The sequence below is a fragment of the Pollachius pollachius genome (assembly GCF_949987615.1).
Source record: "Pollachius pollachius genome assembly, chromosome: 17".
Classification (NCBI taxonomy): domain Eukaryota; kingdom Metazoa; phylum Chordata; class Actinopteri; order Gadiformes; family Gadidae; genus Pollachius; species Pollachius pollachius.
The window spans coordinates 4,420,363-4,436,551 of NC_136950.1; the positions used below are offsets into that span (position 1 = coordinate 4,420,363).

At 46.1% G+C, this 16,189-nt stretch overlaps 1 protein-coding gene across 1 annotated transcript in view; it reads right to left on the reverse strand.

Annotated features, from left to right (window-relative positions):
• The window catches only part of dnah5l (dynein, axonemal, heavy chain 5 like), a gene marked incomplete at its 5' end in the record, with an annotated part of 73,189 nt that overhangs the window by 25,364 nt on the left and 31,636 nt on the right, over positions 1 to 16,189 (reverse strand). Inside the window, 26 exons of the mRNA XM_079754515.1 lie at positions 104 to 310; positions 1,180 to 1,347; positions 1,725 to 1,826; positions 2,006 to 2,140; positions 2,336 to 2,425; positions 2,782 to 2,958; positions 3,418 to 3,552; positions 4,028 to 4,245; positions 4,582 to 4,713; positions 5,452 to 5,509; positions 5,969 to 6,103; positions 8,016 to 8,210; positions 8,881 to 9,068; positions 9,269 to 9,376; positions 9,952 to 10,022; positions 10,574 to 10,746; positions 10,966 to 11,112; positions 11,524 to 11,739; positions 12,021 to 12,149; positions 12,556 to 12,711; positions 12,988 to 13,098; positions 14,007 to 14,160; positions 14,678 to 14,877; positions 15,115 to 15,243; positions 15,471 to 15,582; positions 15,900 to 16,062. Coding sequence (XP_079610641.1) covers positions 104 to 310; positions 1,180 to 1,347; positions 1,725 to 1,826; positions 2,006 to 2,140; positions 2,336 to 2,425; positions 2,782 to 2,958; positions 3,418 to 3,552; positions 4,028 to 4,245; positions 4,582 to 4,713; positions 5,452 to 5,509; positions 5,969 to 6,103; positions 8,016 to 8,210; positions 8,881 to 9,068; positions 9,269 to 9,376; positions 9,952 to 10,022; positions 10,574 to 10,746; positions 10,966 to 11,112; positions 11,524 to 11,739; positions 12,021 to 12,149; positions 12,556 to 12,711; positions 12,988 to 13,098; positions 14,007 to 14,160; positions 14,678 to 14,877; positions 15,115 to 15,243; positions 15,471 to 15,582; positions 15,900 to 16,062 — 3,809 coding nt within the window. The remainder of the gene's footprint in view (positions 1 to 103; positions 311 to 1,179; positions 1,348 to 1,724; positions 1,827 to 2,005; positions 2,141 to 2,335; positions 2,426 to 2,781; positions 2,959 to 3,417; positions 3,553 to 4,027; positions 4,246 to 4,581; positions 4,714 to 5,451; positions 5,510 to 5,968; positions 6,104 to 8,015; positions 8,211 to 8,880; positions 9,069 to 9,268; positions 9,377 to 9,951; positions 10,023 to 10,573; positions 10,747 to 10,965; positions 11,113 to 11,523; positions 11,740 to 12,020; positions 12,150 to 12,555; positions 12,712 to 12,987; positions 13,099 to 14,006; positions 14,161 to 14,677; positions 14,878 to 15,114; positions 15,244 to 15,470; positions 15,583 to 15,899; positions 16,063 to 16,189) is intronic.

The following is a 16,189-nucleotide window of genomic DNA, read 5'->3' on the forward strand; positions in this document are numbered from 1 at the left end:
CAGAGACCAAATGTATCTTCTATTGGAAATGGATAAGCAGAGAGATAAACAGCAAAATAATAAAACATGATGACCGCAGAATGACCACGCAGTCTAACCAGACCTGGTCTCCCCATTCATTGATGATGGGCATGTTGATGTCGTCTACAAAGATGGTCATCTTCTTGCCGGCCGGAGGGCCGTAGGTGGTGCCCATGCGCTTGTCTATGTAACTCTCCACGTTCCTCTGGAACATGTAGGGCAGCGTGGCGGACGAGAAGTTGACCCCCTTGCTGACCTGCAGCTCAGGGTCAAACTTGCTGGTGTAGCCCTGGAGGGGGAGATGTATTGGAGAGAGTTGGCAGCTGCTGCTATAATCCTTATGTTAATAAACTTAAAGGGGACATCTCATACCACCAGGTGTGAGTGTGATTAGCCATTACAAGCAGGTTTGAAAATGTGCAGCATTGTGACATCACAGGTTGGCGTGTCCATCTATCTGTCACACATCTAGATGGACACGCCCACGGCTTGTAATGGCTAATCACACTCACACCTGGTGGTATGAGATGTCCCCTTTAATAAAACTAGCCAGGTCTTCAACCTGGCTACTTATTGAAAAAGTAGTAAACTATAAAATACTATGAACCAATTAGAATAGTATAGAGTAAATAATATATGATATACCAAGTATATTTCTGAGCATTAAATGTTATTTATTCAGTATTGGATTTAATACAACTATTTCCTGCATACAAATAAAACATTATGTCCAATAAAACAAATCCATAGACACAAGTAGATACACAATAAAAAACAATTGATTCTACAGTTGTGTACCATTGGGCTTCCCCTCTGAAACACATTTGCCATCAGCACATAAGGGCAATGGAGCACCAAAACATGGTAAATAAACAAATTAAATTATAAATACACTGCATTTATACAGTGCTTCTCTAACCAGGGGCCACTCAAAGTGCTTTACAATATGGCCCAACATTCACCCATTCATGCACACATTCACACACCGACGGCGGTGTCAACCATGCAAGGCGATGGCCAGCTCGTCAGGAGCTGTTCGGGTGAGGTGTCGTGCTCAGGGACACCTCGACACTCCAGTCGGGGTAACCAGTCAAACCGCTCTACCTCCTGAGTCACATGCCGCCCCATGCATGGTATCTTTCCCTCTCCCGGACTGACCCGGATCATGACGGTCTTGGCGGTGCCCTGTTCCCCGGTGAGCAGGACGGCTTTGCCCTGCTTCATGATGGTCTGGATCAGGAAGTCTGTCCGCACGTTGTCCACGTTGGGCACCAGGATGCCGCCGTAATCCGGCACGCTGTCTGCGGGGTACAGGTACTCCGGGACCTGGAGATATGGAGGAACCAGATAAGAAACATCATCAGTATAAGCATCCCTCATTTTAAGACTTGAGGGAACTCTAACCATTATGTTGAGGTGCATATTGGAAGAGATTAGGCTTTTGACTACAAAATGGTATCTGGAGAAACACATTTTTTGACTTTTTTATTCGAAAACACAGGAATGGAGTCACCAAGAGGGTTGCAACGGTTTGTAAAAATAAATCCAATGCCTTAATAAAGGGTAAGTGAGGAAGGAAACCATGAACTGTCCCCTTCTCACTCAGTAGACTCAAATCTACTGCTAGATATGTGGAGAGATATTCTACAAACACAGAGGAAATAGACAGAACAGGTCTTTGTGTTTATACATGGGGCTCAGACCTTGTTGGACCAGTGTTCCCAGTCTCCCTTGCTGTTGACAGTGAACTCAAAGATGGTCTGGTCTTGCTCGGTCTTGGGCAGGTCAGGACATGTACTGTGACCCTTTACAATAGAACCAAGAGGGGGATTACTGAAAATATACAAACAGAATTAGCCCCCACGTCAAAGTAACTCAGAACAAATGTAAAAAAAAAAAGATTATAAAACTTGGTGTACAGATCAAGTTGTACTGTGAGTGTGTGCGTGTGCATTTGCGTGTACATGCGCGTGTGCGCGTGTACCTTTAAGAAGGCCTCTAACTTGGCTCTATCTTCCAGTTCCAGCAGAGCTCCCAGCGACCACATGACTGCAAACACAAACAGCCGTCCCAGGTCGCCACGGCTACGCTGTTTCTCCTCTGAGGCAGGGAGAAGGCCCTGGAAAACACATACATACATACACCCACACACACACGCACACACACACACACACACACACACACACAAATATGCATATAAAGACCCAGAAAATAGGACATATCATAAACGATAAAATACAGAAAGGAAACTAATCCATGGTGCAGCTATTCAGATAATAATAGTAATGGCACCTGTACAAAGGCGTTACGGTACCTGTAGAAGATCGATGGTCTGCTTGATGTACATACACTCCAAGACCTGCATTTTAGGAGAAACAGCCGTAGAGACAAAGTCCACCAGATCCTGAAGGAGACAGAGGAGGACAGTTGAGGACATCAACGGCCACTTAATAAACTCAACCTGTTCACCAGTCATGTGTCATAAGATTTATATGATTTCATTCTTCTCTTTCTTTCCTGTCTAATCTATTCTCCATCAAAATCCTCATTCTATATCATTGTATTCTGTTCATCCGTCTCATAGTTTCCTGTCCAATGTTATCCTCCATTTACCCCCTCAACTCCTCTCCAGTCATCTCCTCTGGTTCTTCTCTCAACACTCCTTTCCTTTACAGCCCTTCTCCTCTACCCTCTCCTTACCTCTCCACTCTCCTCTCCCTAACCTCTCTCTCTAGTCCTCTCTCCTCCTCTCCTCCCCACCTGGTAGCATCCATTGAAGCACTCCTGTAGGGGCTGGGCCTGGGTTTGGGGCAGGGCCTGTAGCCAGGCCTGCAGGATGGGCCTCCAGTCCAGCACAGAGGAGCTCATGAAGACCATCCCGTTGCGGGACACCGTGGCTGGGGAGGCGTTGTCGATGTTGTGGGGCTCAAACACCACCTGCGGAAGGGTGGTTTCAGAAATGTGTCGGTAAAGGGTTGTCTAAAAGAACCAACATGCTTGGGTTTGACATAAATCTAAAAAACAATGTATCTTCTTAACTTTTTCATTTACTTATTCTATATTAAACTGTTCAATATTAATATAATTTACACATGATAATACACATATATAGCATAGCTAGACAGATAAAATAACAAGTACAATAACAAAATAAAAACCGAAGAAAAAAACCTAAAAACTGTGAAAACACCTGATTAATGTCCTGTCTGTATTAGTACTCTCAATACGAATAATAATCGCCCAGACAGCTCACATAATTTCCGCATACTTCATGTCAAATGTTGACTTGAGAATACATTAAAATACATCAATGTATTGATGTATTTTAATACATTGAAAGGAGACTACTAACTGTTACAAGTTGGAAATAATCAGCACCAGGGGGCAGTGGTTCACCTTGCAGCATGGAGCCATGGCGATTCGGTCTCCGTTGGCCAGGGTTAACGTTTTATTGTCATCCAGAACCGAGTTTAGGTTCTCGATCCAGATTGCGTCCACTGGACCGTCCAGGACAATCCATATGTTTTCCCCCTGGATAACACACACACATCATCAATATTACAATATAAGTTTGCCGTTAAGTCATTTTTCTACAAGGGCTCATATTTTAGAGCTGGTTGGTTTTTGGATGCTGAACAGAGCTGCTATAAAAAAAAGTGTGTGCATCTGTTTCTATGTGCTTATTTAAGAGATAGAGTGTGAGAGGCTTGTGTGTGTGTGAGTGAGTAGGTGAGTGAGTGAGTGAGTGAGTGAGTGAGTGAGTGAGTGAGTGAGTGAGTGAGTGAGTGAGTGAGTGAGAGAAAGAGAAAAAGAGAGAGGGACCTGTCTGAAGTTAGGCAGCGTGAAATCCTAAAAAAAATAGACAATTTTTAAAACGATATTTGGCGCCAGTAAATCGATTCTCGTATCGCACGAGGAGGGGCGACGATATATAGCCGCATCGATATTTTGTCCCACCCCTAGTTGGAAGGCAAGGGATGCCCTGGCCTCGAACCGACAGCCTCACCTTCTTGGCCTTCAGCGTCTTCCTCCAGAGGGTGGAGAAGATGCCGTCGGTCCAGTCGTTGGTACTGACGTCCAGCGAGCCGAACATCTGGGGCGCGGTGATGGCCTTGGGGTTCATCCTCATCTCCCTGTGGGGTGCGCCACACTCCGTCATGGCCTTCATCATGGTGCTGATGCAGGTGGACTTCCCCGCGCCGCTCGGACCCAGGGTCATCATACCTGATGGACACACACACACACACACACACACAGATAAACACAGACACACACACACATAGACACACACACTCACACACAAATAAACAGACACACACACACACAGACACACAATAACATAGACAGTAACACACATTCACACACACACACAGACACACACACAAACACAGACAAACATTTAGACATTCAAGTAGATGACACAAACACACACAACTTCCTCACTCATCAACATCTACAACATTACACAAAAACATACAAATGTACAAACAAGGCATATTATAACACACACAAACACACACACACACACACACACACACACACACACACACACACACACACCGTGTCGCACGAGCTGTGTCTCATAAAGCTGCACCAGTTTGAGGATCCAGGGAGGATGGGGTATCAAACCAGCTGCCTCCGTCTGATGGTTGAGAGCTGCCTCTAATTCTGGATAACCTGCTTTGTCCAACACTAAGGAGGAGAGTGGAGGAGAGAAGAGGAGCAACAGGAGAGGGGTGGAGGGAAGAGGAGTAACAGGAGAGGAGGGAAGAGGAGTAACAGGAGAGGGGAGGAGGGAAAAGGAGTAACAGGAGAGGAGGGAAGAGGAGTAACAGGAGAGGAGGGAAGAGGAGTAACAGGAGAGGAGGGAAGAGGAGTAACAGGAGAGGAGGGAAGAGGAGTAACAGGAGAGGGGAGGAGGGAAGAAGAGTAACAGGAGAGGAGGGAAGAGGAGTAACAGGAGAGGAGGGAAGAGGAGTAACAGGAGAGGGGAGGAGGGAAGAGGAGTAACAGGAGAGGAGGGAAGAGGAGTAACAGGAGAGGAGGGAAGAGGAGTAACAGGAGAGGAGGGAAGAGGAGTACCAGGAGAGGAGGGAAGAGGAGTAACAGGAGAGGGGAGGAGGGAAGAGGAGTAACAGGAGAGGAGGGAAGAGGAGTACCAGGAGAGGGGAGGAGGGAAGAGGAGTAAAAGGAGAGGAGGGAAGAGGAGTACCAGGAGAGGAGGGAAGAGGAGTACCAGGAGAGGGGAGGAGGGAAGAGGAGTAACAGGAGAGGGGAGGAGGGAAGAGGAGTAAAAGGAGAGGAGGGAAGAGGAGTAACAGGAGAGGGGAGGAGGGAAGAGGAGAGAGGGGGATTATCTATAATAATACAAAAAAAAATCCCCAACACCAAAACAACCTTCTGTTGGTAAACCCAGGGGTGAGGACCTACCGATTCCAGGGAACAGATCGTTGATCAAACTGAGAAACAAGGGCTCGTCCTCGTCCACCTGCACACACAGGCAGAACAAAGGAACCGGGAGTATGATTGGAGATTCTTTAATACCTTATGAAATCAAAGTTCAACACCATATGTATCACACACACACACACACACACACACACACACACACACACACACACACACAGATAAACAAATACATTCAGGTAGAATGACACCCACAAACACACACAAACACTAACACACACACACACACACAGATAAACATAAAACACACACACACAGACACACACACACACACACACACACACACACACACACACACACACAAACAGATAAACATATACATTCATACATTCAGGTAGAATGACACCCACACATACACACAAACACACACACAGGTAAACACAAAAACACACACACATAAACACTAATACATACAAACAGATAAACACAAAAAACACACGCACAAACACACACACACACACACACACACACACACACACACCAGCTTGGAGAGGTTCATGTCCCTGAGGACCCTCATGACAACAGTCTTCTCTGGTTCAGTCGGGTTGGATCTCTTCACGGATCCCAGGGTCCTCAGAACCGACAGGATGTTCCTCAGGCCAAAGTCATAATGGACCTGGACCCAGAGACACAGGGGAGATAGGCTTCAAATATACACCATAATATACACCATGACCACTTAACCAAGCCCTGGTGGACCTGGACCCAGAGACACAGGGGAGATAGGCTTCAAATATACACCATAATATACAACATGACCACTAAACCAAGCCCTGGTGGACCTGAACCCAGAGACACAGGGGCGAAAAATCGAAGGTTAAAAAGGTTAAATAGATAAAAATCAGGTTGTATAGGTTAAAGGTCCCATGGCATGCTACTTTATGGATGCTTTTATGTAGGTGTTAGTGGGCCCCTAATACAGTACTTGAAGACGCAGAATTACAGCCACTACGATCCAGTCCCATAATGAGCTTTCCACAAACGTTTTTTAGAGGCGGGTCAAGGTAGAGGGTGGGGGTGTGGCCCTGAGCAGCTTCAGGCAACGGTACCATGTGCTTGTGTTTACAGTGAGTGTATCACAATGGCGAGGCGCACACACCTTTTGGCCGTGTTCTGTAAATAACACTCCGGGTGCTCCGGCGGGAGTCCTGGAGCTCTATATCTAAATAATATCATATTATACATAGATATCTATATCATATAATATATATTATCCCGGCCAAAAGCTGTGTGCGCCTCTAGACGATAATATGAATCTCAAACGACTGCGTCGGGTTCTCCGACGTCTCTGGTTCTTCCACGTCCACATCAATCTGAAGTAGACTGAACCGCGACATGGAGGAGAAAGGGATTGTTGCACGCGATTGTCTCCCGCCGGAGCCTCGCTGCCGAGGCACCACCACCTTGGCAGCAGGCAGCGGCAGAGCCGAGACACCACCGCCCCGCGTTGGAGGTGCCTCGGGACGCAAAGCCACCTACAGGAGCCCAGATGACCAATTATAGCCTTGCTAATGAGCTCGCGATTCACAACTTCACCAGGCATGACAAAGCCTCGGAATCTGAATTGAAAACAACGTTCAAGCAAAGACATTTACAAAAAAAGAATCCTCAATATTAAGAGCTTCCTAATATTTGTTTGAATATTTATTTATTTTTTGATATTGAAATTATATTCGAATAACAAAGTTTGGAGTCAAAGCCCTAGTACACACACACACACACACACACACACACACACACACACACACACACACGGCGCTCGCACGGTTGTAGCAAATTGTCTCATTGCCGGGCCAAATTCTTTGGGCAGGCAAGGCAGAGAAAGGGGAGGTAACTTGGCCCCTTATGACGACAAATGGGGCCAAATTCGAAATCGGAGCGTTAGAGCTTCCATTTTTCAAAGGCATAGCAGGATACCTACTCCCTAGTGCTCGTTACGCCATTGCTAGTTACTGGGGGACCATAGGCAGGCTAGGGGAAGTCATATTAATGTTAGAAAACCTCATAAAGTGAAATTTTCATGCCATGGGACCTTTAACAAGGTTATTTAAGTTAAGACGATCATACAGGTTAATAAGGTTCAAGAACAGTGTTTTTTAGCATGCTCTTATTCAAAGCAGCTCACAGTGAGCTATAGATATACACATATATCTAGTCTATATCTATTCATTAAAGACCAGATATGGCGCCCCGAGGACCATTCTTGCTCTGTCCTTACGGCAGAGGTTTGATTCCTGCCAGTGGTCATTGTCTGCATGTCCCCCCCTCTCTCTCCTATATCCTCCTTTCTAACTTGCTGTATCTTCATGAATAAAGCATTAAAATGCAAAAGAAAATCTTAAAAAATAATAATAATACCAGATATGGGTTAGGCATATTGCTCAACGATGCAAGCAGTTAGGCTTAGGACATTGGCAATAGAACCCAGAACCTTTCGATTGGGAGTTCAACGTTCTGGCCCCTAGACTATCCTGCCCCAGTATCAGTACTAGGATCAATACTAGTGCTACTTTTCATGACGTTATTACCTGTTTGGAGAGCTGCTCCTCGCACAGCTTGTAGAGGGTGAAGAACTTCCGGCTGAGCACCTGGTTGTCACGGAAACCGGCGCTGGCCAGTTTGACCCTCATGATGATGGCGCGGTCGGGCACCATCATGGCCACCGTCCTGAACTGGATCTTCAGGTTCTCCGGGAGCTCCTGGCGCCCGGCGTAGCCTGGGTTCTGGAGACGAGGAGGACTGGGAGGATGAGCCCACTTTCTTTAACAGGTAGGCATCATTTATCACCAGCTCAGGTCTACTTACTCCTCACCATTGAGTATCCCTCCCAGACCTGTACCCTCAAGAGAGTCAAGGTATAATGCGGAATTTTGAACGAAAGAACACCACTCCTCTCCCGTCCCTCTCCCTATCCGGGTTCCGCCCTCCCTCAAAAAGCGAGGCACACTTTTTCTGATTAAATTTGAGATTTCTCTACGCTGCTGGAGAGTAGGAACAACTGACTCTGATCCCGGTCTGCATGGCAGAATGTGTTTTAGATAGGAATCTGCGTGCGTTTGGGTGTGTATGAATGTATTTCCATAGCATATCTCTTGAATTGTTCATCTGATGTAGTTCACACTTGGCGTGTTTATTGCTGGGACCCAAGGAAGTGCAGTGTCGACTTATTGGGACACAAGACGCGTTCAATATGAATAAACTTTGAAAAAAACAAACAAGCAGCATGCCCTCTGTGCAGCAGAGGGGGCTCTGAGAACTGACTCAACATGTTGTCGACTGCGTCACCAACGGGCCTACAAAAGTCACCATTCACTGTCTGCAGGTCGATATGTCATGGTAATCTAAATATCTAATATTATGGATGCTAGGTCAAAAGGTTGGAACACGGATTACCATGGTGAGGAAGATGCCAAACTCAGGGTCCATGTCCACTGTATCCCCGTCGGTGAAGAGGAACTGCTTCTTCTTGTTCCTCTTGCACAGTAGGACGACGTATATCTGCTGCGCTGCCACAGACAGCACGGGCAGCTCGATGCGGTTGAACTCGTCGAAGCAGCCCCACGCTCCTGACTGGGCCAGCCCTGGAGACAGGGAGTGTGTGGTACCATACTTTGTTTGGACCTTTTCTAGTACTCTAATTTTACTCTTATTCTCAGTCTCTGAGTTACAGAGACTGAGCTAGATAGACAGAAAGAAAGAGGGATAGATAGTTGATGAGAGTTTACAGACTTTTTTTAAATCTGGCCTTGTGGGGACATCAGAGGACTCCATGTTTCCCTACCTTTGTAGATCCGTCCCAGTCCTCTGTAGTCCATCTGGTCAGAACAGTTGAAGACCACTACATACTTCCCAAGACAGCGACCCATGTCTTTAGTGGTCTCCGTCTTACCTGACACAGAGTATAAACATGTATTGAAGTGACCCCTTGGACAGGTCTCAACAACACACAATCTGCTTATTCTATAATTTCATGATGCAGTGTGTTACTAACATGGTCGTAGTTAAGATTTGAATTTCCTGTGTTGAATTAGGGATGTAATGGCATTAGAACGGATTAAAAGGTGTTAAAGGTACAATTTGGGAATTGTTAAGAGAAAGAACCGAAAAGAGCAGAACTGAGCTACATTTTTTAACTGAACAACCCAATTAACTCCTCCCTCCCTCTCTAACACCTCCCTCCCTACTTGGTCTGCCATTGAGAAGTTTTGCATTTCGCACACCTGCGATTAACATGCAAGATGGATTTCCCAAACCAATCAAGAAAGACAGTTTTCAAAAATCAGCCGGGGGCAGTCTAAAAGCTAAATTGGCTCATGCGGCAGATGCAGTCAAATCAAAACCAATATTCTCACAGCGCAGTCTTTCCAGCCCATTCGATCATTGAATCATGAAGAGCGTGTTGATTGATTTGCTATGTGTGTGTATGACAGAGGCATGGGAGCCGGTGGTGGCTGGCGGGTTTACCTGTCCCTGCGGGCCCAGCCGGAGCCCCGCCCATACCCATCCACAGGGCCTGGGACAGGGTGATATAGCACCTGGACAGAGGAAACAACAACTCAACACATCACACAAGGACACTTCAAAGGTTTTCGGGTTTTGTTTCACCTGGGTTTTTTTTCGGTATGTTTTTGGATCTTGATGTTGTTGATCAGATTCAATCTTAAAGTTATCTCAGGTATCATGAGACGTCACATGACTTGATCTTATCTTGGACATCCCCTGTATAACTACCCACACCTTGACTGAACACCTTTTGTTTAGGTTTCTGTGGTGTGTCTATCTGAATCTGCAGTTTACCTGCGTCTCTTGACTGTCTGTGTGCCTCCTACCTGTCTATGAGTGGGGTGATAACATCTAAACACCTGTCTGTGTGTCTCCTACCTGTCTGTGAGTGAGGTGATAACATCTTAACACCTGTCTGTGTGTCTCCTATCTGTCTGTGAGTGGGGTAATGAACTCTAAACACTTGTCTGTGTGCCTCTACCTGTCTGTGAGTGGGGTGATGACCTCTAAACACTTGTCTGTGTGCCTCTACCTGACTGTGAGCGGGGTGATGACCTCTGAACACCTGTCTGTGTGCCGCTACCTGTCTGTGAGCGGGGTGATGACCAGGCGGTCGGTGCAGCCCAGGTACTCGTTGCAGTAGACGAACTCCACGTCGGTGATCTGGATGACGCAGCGGTCCGTGTCTTCCTGGAAGTAGAAGCGGGACTGCTTTTGCCACTCAAAGTCCAGCGGGGATCGGATGTTCATGGCCACCTAACAAAGAAGGAAATAGGAAAGGAGGTTTGAAAATCAGAGTCCTCTACACCAGAGTTTCCCAACCCGAGCCGGTCCATGGACCCGTTGGTATCGGGCCTTGAATTAGTTCCAGAAAATAAAATAAAGGTTGACTGCCACTTGCCCTACTTGACATGTGGTGCAAAAAGTTTACGGTTCTGAGTCGCTGTTCTCATCCATCCTATCTGCTGCACCCACCAGCTCATCGAAGATGTCCTTCTGGTGAACGTGGATGGTGATGAGAGTCTCGTACTTGGTCCGCTCGTTCCTGCTCAGGTCCCTGGTCGTCATGTCGATCAACTCATTCAGAACATCCATGAACTTCTGATTGGTGGTTTGCATTATCTGTCGACCAATGAAAAAACATGGGTTTGTTTTAAGGAGCCCAACGTATACAGCGAAAATGTAAATGGTAGCTAATAAAAGATCAGATGCATGACATTTCATTAGACTGGAATACATTACATGACATAACATTAGATTGCATTCAATTGCATTCGGTTGGATTCGTAGCTCAAGAGGTCATCATCACTGTTGCGTACATTCTGCCCTCAGTCCATCAAGAGAGCATGAAATAGCGCTGCCCAGAGGGCCATGAAGCAATACCATATAAAATGGAGCTAACCTTAGTCTTTATATGTTTGCTCAGTTAGCTGTTTGTTGACGGTTCAGAGCAGTTAGAATAAAACAGGGGTCTACATCACGTCTTTCTGGTCATATTCTGCTTTGTTTGGAGTTTGAACACCTTGCACAGACCTTCTTGTCGCTTCTGCTGAGCTTCAGGGCCTCCTCGGCGTCGTGGGTCCAGATCATCTGCAGGCCGAGCAGGCCCACCTGGGCAGGGAACGCCGACTGGAACTCCAGGATTTTGAGGCCTGGGTCGCTGATGGCGTGGTGGGCCTGTCGGATGACCTCATGCAGAGTCTGTCTGACCCCTTCCAACAGCTGGCCCAACCACACCTCCACATTACCCTGGACGGAGCACACCACCCAGGGAGAGAACCTCATGGTTTACTATGACGATGATCACAGCACACCTGGTGCCTGCAGCGAGTCAACCTCCACATAACAATGGGTGAACTGTATGTGTGTGTGTGTGTGTGTGTGTGTGTGTGTGTGTGTGTGTGTGTGTGTGTGTGTGTGTGTGTGTGTGTGTGTGTGTGTGTGTGTGTGTGTGTGTGTGTGTGTGTGCGTGCGTGGGTGTCGGTGTGGGTGTCGGTGTGGGTGTCGGTGTGGGTGTCTGTGTGTGTTACCTGTGCCAGGACGGGCTGGTGCAGGTCCACACTCTCCCCCTCCTGAGACTGGAAGGAGAGGATCTGGTCATAGCTCTTCTCACTGAACCCCAGCTGGTCCACGTTATCAAACAGACTCAACAGGTGGGTCTGGGACAAACACAGACACACACACAAATCCGAAAATAGGTTACAAATATGCAAAGAAACTTCACACATTACAGAAGGATTGAGAAAATACCAAAGGTGTGTGTGTTCTTGTGTGTGTTTGTGTGTGACTCTAGCGTACCTGTATGTGGTGGTGTATATGTGAGCTTGTGTGTCTCTCGTGCACCTACATATATACTGTGTCAAGGAATGGTATTGCCATGTTGTGAAGCTGGCCTATATATACCCGGCAAGACGGCTAACTGGTTGGTGGCCGTCTTGCTTAGAGTTTGCAAACAAACTCTAAGGCTGTTAGAGCAGAGGGACCCTTTAGAGGTCACTCATAAGCAATATATGTTATACTGTTTGTTTTGTGTTCTTTGTGTTCAACGTCTAACATCTATTACACCTGTATGGTGTGTGAGTCGGACGCCTGGCCCAGTATCTCCAGCAGGGCGGGGTCGGACACGAAGAAGAAGCGTGGGAACACAAGCCTCTTCTTCTCCAGGTAGCCCGACAGAGACTTCTGACACAACTCCAACTGCTCCAAGAGGTGAGGCAGGAGCTGGGGGCGGGCGGAGAGAGAGGGGGGAGCAGGATGAGAAAGAGAAAGCCAGAGGAAGGAGAAGAGAGGAAAAGAGAAGCAAAAAGAGGAGAGGAAGGAGAAGAAAGGGGAGGAGAGAGGCGAGAGGAGAGAGAGGAAGGAGAGATGAGAAGAGAACAAGCAGAAATTACAAAGTGGGAAGAAGAACTATTACAAAGTCCTATTCCTCAGACAGCATCGTGGAAAACAACAATGTGGTGTTAGGTGTTGCTGCCAGGCTCAGAGGCCCGTGGGTACCTGGTTGAGGGTCTCGTCCCCCACGCAGCACTGCACAATGCCGGGTATCTCGTGGGCTCTCTGCATGATCTTCTGCCATGACTTGTCAATGTTCTGGAAACGCTTGGCTTCCTGAAGCAAGACACATGCCTTGGTTGAACTTATCTGTCCGTCTGTCTGCAGTATCTATCTACTGTTGTGTCTATCCATCGAGACATCCATATAAATCAATATTTCCAATAAGCAGACCTCCTCAAAAACTGAAACGAACGTGCTCCACAGAACGCACGTTTCTCAGACAATTAACGTGCTCCACAAAACGAGAGAGAGAGAGAGAGAGAGAGAGAGAGACTTGCACCATCTTGCACCAATGCACCATCTGCTTGTGTTTGTTTCAAAACAATAAATGCATCAAAGGGTAAATTATAATTTACCCTTATAATATTATAACTAAATAATTTTATATTTATATATATATAATATATATTTTAATATTAAATTAATTCAATATTAATCCAATGCATTTCAATCGGGTGATATTTTTCGACTTCAGAAGGGGGGGCGGGCTGCGCAGTTCACGCTCTAGCATACAGATCTTGTTATAACGATAATTGAATAAAAGCTACATGGTCTACTTATAAGATTATAACTAAATCATCTTATATTTATATATATTTTAATATTTAATTATTATAAAAAAACAACTAAAGTAACGTCGTCAAACTTTTCCTTTTAATACCCCAGGGGAATACATGAAAGCCTCGACATGTTTCGATTGGTTGTGATTTTCACCTCTTGAAATTGATTTATTTTCATTTTGAAAGAATCAACACATGGCAGCGATGGAAAACGCCATCTCTCGTACGGTTGTTTAGAACTGAAAATCCGGTTGCCAGGACAACGTGATGTTTTCACTTTAGTACTCTATTGTGTAAAAATGAAGTCACTTACATGAAGTGTCAGTGTTGTTATACTTGATATGAGAGTATATGTGATCTGTGCACAGAGTAAACTGTAGTCTCCCTGGTCCTCCTACTGACCTGAGGAAGCTGCTTGGCGATGTCCCCCCCTACAAACACGGCCTCCAGGTAGATCCACAGGTTTTGCACCGACATCCACTTCTCGATGACCTCCGTGGTGTTGGACAGCTTCTGGATCCACAGCTGGATGGATGGCTTGAAGGGAGTGTTGTATCTGAAGAACAAAAACAAAAAGGAGGGTCATACTCACTGACTCACAGTTATGCCAATTTGTTATATTACATCATCATCTTTGTAAAGATGATGATCATCAAGTTGTACATCAAAAATGAATATACATTTACAAAAGCTGACTGAAAGATAACACACAGAATAGTTTTAATTCTTCACTTTTCCCACTGATTCATATTCTTCTTCTCAAGCTTTAATCTAACCCTTCCTTCCTACCCTCTCTCCATCCATCTCTCCTTTCTTCCTTCCCTCCATCCATCTCTCCTTTCTTCATTCCCTCCATCCATCTCTCCTTTCTTCATTCCCTCCATCCATCTCTCCTTTCTTCATTCCCTCCATCAATCTCTCCTTCCTTCCCTCATTCCCTCGCTTCCTCTATCCGTCTGTCCTTCCATCCTACCTTACTTCCTCCCTCCATTCCTGCTTATTTTACGTTCCTTATTTCTTCCCAATCCCTCCCACCTCCAGTCCGTCTGTCCCCCACAGCCCTCGCCCTGTACCTGTTGCTCAGTAGAGAAGCCAGCACCATCAGGCTGTCCTCCATCAGGGAGATCTTCTCCGCCGTGTCCGTCCCCTTCAGCAGCAGCTCCCCCCGCGTCCTGAATTGTGCAAAGGTGAGTGTGTGGGCGCTCCACTCCGCCACCACGTCCTTCAGCTTGGCCTCGATGTCCTTCTCTTTCGTGGCACTGATGCATACATCCTGGACACAAATGCACGCACACGCAGACACAGACACGTGATATGTGACACTAAATAGAACATTTACTAACTCTGTTTCTATTTTTAGGGAGCCTACTATGAGATATAATTTGCTCTAATCTGTATTATCCGGAAACGTCCTAAATTTCTTGAATCTAAAAAATAAATGTGCATCACATACGTAGTTATAAGGATTAGCATTGTCTTAATACTACAGAAATGCATTCTGGGATCATACCTCAAGGTCCTCCTTGTGCTTTAAGAGCGGGGCCTCCAAGATGTTCTTCAGGGAAAAGGTGTCTGAATCCACCTGGAAGCTGTGCCCGGTCATCTCACTTATCCTAGTCCAGTGTCTGGGCAACATTGCCTGGGAGAGGAAGGGAGGAGAGAGAGAGGAAGAGGAAGAGGAAGAGGAAGAGGGAGAGAGAGAGAGAGAGAGTCATTGGAAATAAATAAACCATGATTTTAATTAGGATTTTGTTGCCGTTTTAGGGTAAGATACCCAAGTTGAAGTGAAAAAGGAGAAATCTGGCCAATAGCTGGCTTATCAACAGACTACTAACCCAAGGGTTATGTAGACCAATGGTGACAGACCTTGTTACTCATCATGTTGAGCAGTGGGCAGGTTTCAGTGAAGTCATCCAGAGTCTTCTTCAGGTCTTTGAAGGCCTGCCACTCCTTCAGGGCCTTGGGCAGCTTACGGATCCTGCAGAAGAAGGAAGGAGGAAAGTGGAATGGATTGATGGAGACAGCAAGGAGCAAGAGCAGATGAGGAAAGGTTTGATAGAGAAACATTTCAGAAGTAAGTTTCACATACAAAGTTGTGCATAGGATATTGTTAAAGATTGAGTTAGTTTAGAATATTCTCTTAAAAAAACTCGGAAACTGCAGACCAAATCTTCCCATGGAGAGAAATTAGATATCCAAGCACTGATATGGGGTCTTCCAATTTCATCAGTTATACCCTTTCCCGTCACATACACGAACGGACACTTGCACGCACGCACGCACGCAGATCCCTACTTGTTCTGGAATTCCTGCAGCTCGGAGTTGATAGTTTCTGTGTTGAGGTCGGCCCACAGCATTTCTTGGTAGCCTGCCACACTGTTGGTGACCGCGGTGTACAGACAGTACAGCTTGGACAACAGACCCAGTTCCTTCCTGATGCGCTGCAGCTCTGGGTACTCTGGATTCCAGGCACACACACACACATTGATACACATAGGAACACACACACATCCACACATACATAAACACACACACACATTGTGACAGATAGAAACACACACACACACATACATACATCACACACA